Raw genomic sequence first — 5000 nt, forward strand, 5'->3', positions numbered from 1 at the left:
ACACATATATATATATATACACACACACACACACACATATATATATATATATACACACACACACACACATATATATATATATATACACACACACACACACACATATATATATATATATACACACACACACACACACATATATATATATATATACACACACACACACATATATATATATATATATATATATATATATATATATATATATATATATATATATATATATATGTATATATATGTGTGTGTGTGTGTGTGTGTGTGTGTGTAAAGCATTTATAATATGCATATATATTTATGTACTTGCATTTTAGGTCATATAAAAATATTTAATTTATAATTTTTCTTAAACATATACATGCACGCGTTTGCATTTCTTAATATGCATATGCATAATAAATACAGACTCATATAGTATGCTGATTAACCCTTCGGTTTTAGATTGAAACCAAGCAAAACCTGGGCCAGCCAGAGGAAATGTTTTTGTTCGTGGTTAGTTAGGAGATGTTTATATTTGATGTGTAAAAAACCGACGTCATAAACCCACTAAAAAATGAGCGAAACAGCAGCTGCTTCACAGGCGTCTTTTTCTACAGCAACAAGCATCTGAGAACGTGATGATCTTGTTCGGCTGGATGCAAACACACGCTGCATCTTACAGCTAAAAGGATCATATCTGGATCTTCAGGATCTCTTAAAGGCATGATGTTGTTTCCTGCTAAACCCCGGAAACACCTGTGTGGACGGACGCCGTGTTTCACTTTAGGACAAAAACACCTGCAACCTCATGTAGGAAGAATTCATTTCTACTTAGCTGAATGAAACCGATAAAGGCTCTTGTGATGTTTATGATCCAATGAATTATGAACTTTATCACACTGCAGCTCTCACATCAATCCCAGTTTGTCAAATGTGACGTTTAATGCACTTAAGATATTAATATAATAAAAAAAAGTAGATATTTTCTCTCTCTTTGCTTTTTATATTAATAGAGAACATTTAATGGTAAATTTAAAAAAAACTTGGATTTTTTAAAAAAATTACATAAAAAGTAACTTCATCAGGCAATCCATTAATATTTTGTCATTATATTATTTTGATTCTAATTGTGACCTGAATAAGTCATTCTACAGACACAGCGGGTGTTTTATATATTTTAAATGTTTTAATAAATGTACTATTTTTTCCTATTATTATTATTATTATTATTTTGTGACGCGTCTATATTAACTATAACAACATATCTTGTTATTTTAGTCGGCTACGTCAAGTTAAACCAAACGAAAGCAAAAATAAGTGTTTTTAATTAATATTACAGGCTGCGAGTTTATTTCAAATCGAGTTTTAATGCTTTTCTAATAACTTTTTCGCGGCACCACCGCACTAATTAAACTGCGGCAAATATTTGAACGAGATCCCGCCGTATTTTACACGACTTAAGGACCATAACAGATGTCACAGTGCCTGTTAAATAGAAATTAAGCAGACAACAGGAACAGAATTGCAGTTTCGAAAACGCACGCGCGCGCGCCCGCGCGACGGAACGCGTGTCGAGCTCGTGCTGTCTAACAGTTTCAGACACGGAAAGAGGAACTAATAATTAATCCATTTACGCCCCATGAACCCTGCGTTTGACGCGAAGCCCTTGCTGATCTCAGAACACTCACCAGACAGCAGACACACGAGGAGAACCGATCCGACAGCGAGCCGCTCCATCACGCGCCGCGCCGCGTCTGAGCCCCGGAGCGATGCTCTTAAAGCTCCTCGCGTCTCATTCTCCTCCCTCGTCTGAGACGGAGCTCGCGGAGATGGACGTGACTCACGCGCTCGACAGGAAACGCTCTCGAGGCCCGCGCTGCGAGGGAGGAGGAAGCGTCTCTTTTCCTGCTTGACGCTCAAAAACACGAACTCACTGCGTCTGTGTCAATAAACACCGCGCTCGCTCGCTAGACACAAACTATCATTTTCTAAAAACCCATAAGGTGCCTGTGAACCACATTTCTGGGTGTCTTCAAATAGCACCATAGTCTCAAAACCTCTGAACTTACTAAAGACAGCATCTTAAAACCTGAAGAACCGTCTAGCATCAAGTATACTACAGAGAAAACATCTTTAGATATCACAGTCTCAAAACCTAGTAAGTTTCCTAGCATCGTATTCTAAAAACATATGAGTCGCCTACATAGACAGCATTTCTTTGGTGTCAGTCTCAGTGTGTGGCCTACATATATAACAATTTAGGTATCGCTGTCTCAAAACCACAGTGTTTTTTAGACTTAAAACCTGGAGAGTGGCCTATAGACAGCATTCTAGTATCAACGCCTACAATCGAGTGAGTTGCCTACATAGACAGCATTCTAAAACATTTCAAGTGAATTTATTATAAAAACAATATTTTATAACCAGATGAGTTGTCTAGGTAACATTTCTGAGAGTCGATGTCTAAATCTAGCGTGTTGCCTACATAGGGCGTCAAAACCAACCAATTCCCTATAGACGGCATTTTGAGTCTTAAAACCTAGAGAGTTGCCTAAATAGACAGCATTGCGTTTCTCAGCATTCTAGTATTAAGTTGCCTACATAGAAAACATTTTTAGACGTCATTGTCTCGAAACCTAGTGAGTGAGTTTCTGGGCATCATATTCTTATATGTTGCCTTCATATACAACACTGGTGTCGTAGTCTCAAAGATGTATTTATAGACAGCATTTTTAGTCTTAAAGCCTAGAGAATTGTTTACACAGTAGACAGCATGTTTGAGCTTTCTAGTATCAAGACCTACATAGAAAACATCTATAGATATCATATAGTCTTAAAACCTAGAGAGTTGCCTACATAGACAGCATTTCTTTGGTGTCAGTCTCAGTGTGTTGCCTACATATATAACAATTTAGGTATCGCTGTCTCAAAACCACAGTGTTTTTTAGTCTTAAACCTGGAGAGTGGCCTATAGACAGCATTCTAGTATCAACGCCTACAATCTAGTGAGTTGCCTACATAGACAGCATTCTAAAACATTTCAAGTGGATATAAATAAATACAATATTTTATAACCAGATGAGATGTCTAGTTAACATTTCTGACTTTTGGCACATTTCCTATAAGAGCTGTAGACGTTAAAACGGATAAGAACCCTACATAGACCTAGTGAGTGCGCATGCCTTAATGAGCGGTCCATACAGACACAGCTCTCAGAAGTGACCGATGCCCCTACGTAGACTGCATCTCAAAACACCCACCCGCATAGGACACACATCAAAAGCCTGCACTTAGTAGTGGTTCGTGCTGTCTATCCAGAGCAAAGCATCGGTGTGTGAGAAGAAAGCAGAGCCAAACAGCTGATGCACAGGAAGTCGAGAGGTTGCTGGAAAGGAGAAAGATTAATCATTGCAAAAACGCTTTTCCAGCTCAGTCTTGTTTTCAGCCAAATAATAAAAAAAAAACTTTTGAAACCAGCACGTTATTTTCCGTCTGTAATAAAATTGTCTTGGCAGATCATTTCTGAGGTTTTTCACTCGTCTAGAAAATCTAGTTTCTAGACACATTTTTTTTTTGCAGTGCACTTTTTGCTGCACCTTGCTTCAGAGATGCTGAATGCATTGGGGTTTAACCTTCTAGAGACCACCGACTCGCTTCAGGATCTTTCAGAGTTGTCCGTCTGTCACCGGGTTCTTGGAAGTCAGCGCGATGCTTGCGAAACGCTGTTTTTCCATGGAAAGGGTGGATGGGGAGACGCTGATCAGCTGGTCTAGACGGCCGTCTGTCTCTTCACCACCTTTAACTGGAAATGAAACAGACACAGCACATTCGTTTGACACGGAGAAACCAATACACGTCTACATAATAAACACCAGCATCTAGAAGGAGATTAAAGCCAGCTGCTGTCGTCTTTGAACTCTAAACCCTAAACGTTAATATATCAAAACTGCAGTCTCATATCACTTCAATGCAGTGACTTTTTCAAAAGCGAAACCTGAAGTGATCCGAGTTCCCTACATAGCGATTTCAGGCATCGAAACCTAGTCGTTTTTTTCCCGTGGACGTTATTTGTTTGGACATCTTCGTCTAAAAAGTCCATTTCCTACATAGACGTTTTTACGCGTCATAAAACCGCTTTGAGCGGCCTACAAAGACGGCGTGGTCTCAAAACCTCGAAACGAGTTCCCTACATAGTGTAGACCGCACTGCGAAACGCTCGTTAACGTATATATCATTTTTACGCATCGTTACCTACATAGAGAGCATTTCTAGGTGTCACCGTCATGAAACGCAGCGAGCACCCTAAAGCACATCCTCTCAAAATACATCAGAACTGCATTTTTATATAATTCCAGTGCAATGATTACAGACTTGAGCTCAACTCTATCGCATGCCAGTCTTTCACCCTATTGTAGGCATCGCAGCCTCAAAATCTAGCCTACATAGACAGCATTTACAGGCATCATGTTCTCAAAACTCTGAGTTTCAGCATTTCTGGAAAAAGCCGAGATGAGTTTCCTTCATAGACAGTATATTAGTCACCAGAGTCTCAAAACCCGTTTCTTGTAGTGAGGTCCCTACATAGACTGCACTTAAAAACCTGCATGTAAATCTAGACTGTAAATCATGACTATGATATATTACCAAGTTACCAAGTAAAGGTTGAGTGACATATACCAAGACATTTTTATAGATAAAAACATAAAATGATGACTAAGAAAAGTCATAATTACAACAAATAAGAAATTATGACTTAAGTTATGTTAATTATATCATAATTAAATTTTTTTACTCATAATTAAGACTTATTAAGCATGTCATAATTGCAGCTTTATCAGCCTTTTAAGTCAAAATGTTACGTTTTCATCTCAAAATTACAACTTTGACTTTTAACGTCATTATCATATTATTGACATAATGCATACATAATCTTACAGATATCATTATTTTGACTTTTAATGTCTTAAATAGGACTGTAATCATTTTGACTTTTGGTCAATTTCGACTTATATTTCATAAACATT

At 37.9% G+C, this 5000-nt stretch overlaps 1 protein-coding gene across 1 annotated transcript in view; it reads right to left on the minus strand.

Moving 5' to 3' along the window:
• Positions 1-1914, minus strand: part of tgfbr2a (transforming growth factor beta receptor 2a) — a 15675-nt gene extending 13761 nt beyond the window's left edge. The window contains exon 1 of the mRNA XM_043233078.1: positions 1665-1914. Within this exon, the coding sequence (XP_043089013.1) occupies positions 1665-1713 (49 nt within the window). The 5' untranslated portion in view covers positions 1714-1914. The remainder of the gene's footprint in view (positions 1-1664) is intronic.
• Positions 1915-5000: the final 3086 nt, after the last annotated feature.

Source organism: Puntigrus tetrazona, unplaced genomic scaffold (assembly GCF_018831695.1).
Source record: "Puntigrus tetrazona isolate hp1 unplaced genomic scaffold, ASM1883169v1 S000000746, whole genome shotgun sequence".
Lineage (NCBI taxonomy): Eukaryota > Metazoa > Chordata > Actinopteri > Cypriniformes > Cyprinidae > Puntigrus > Puntigrus tetrazona.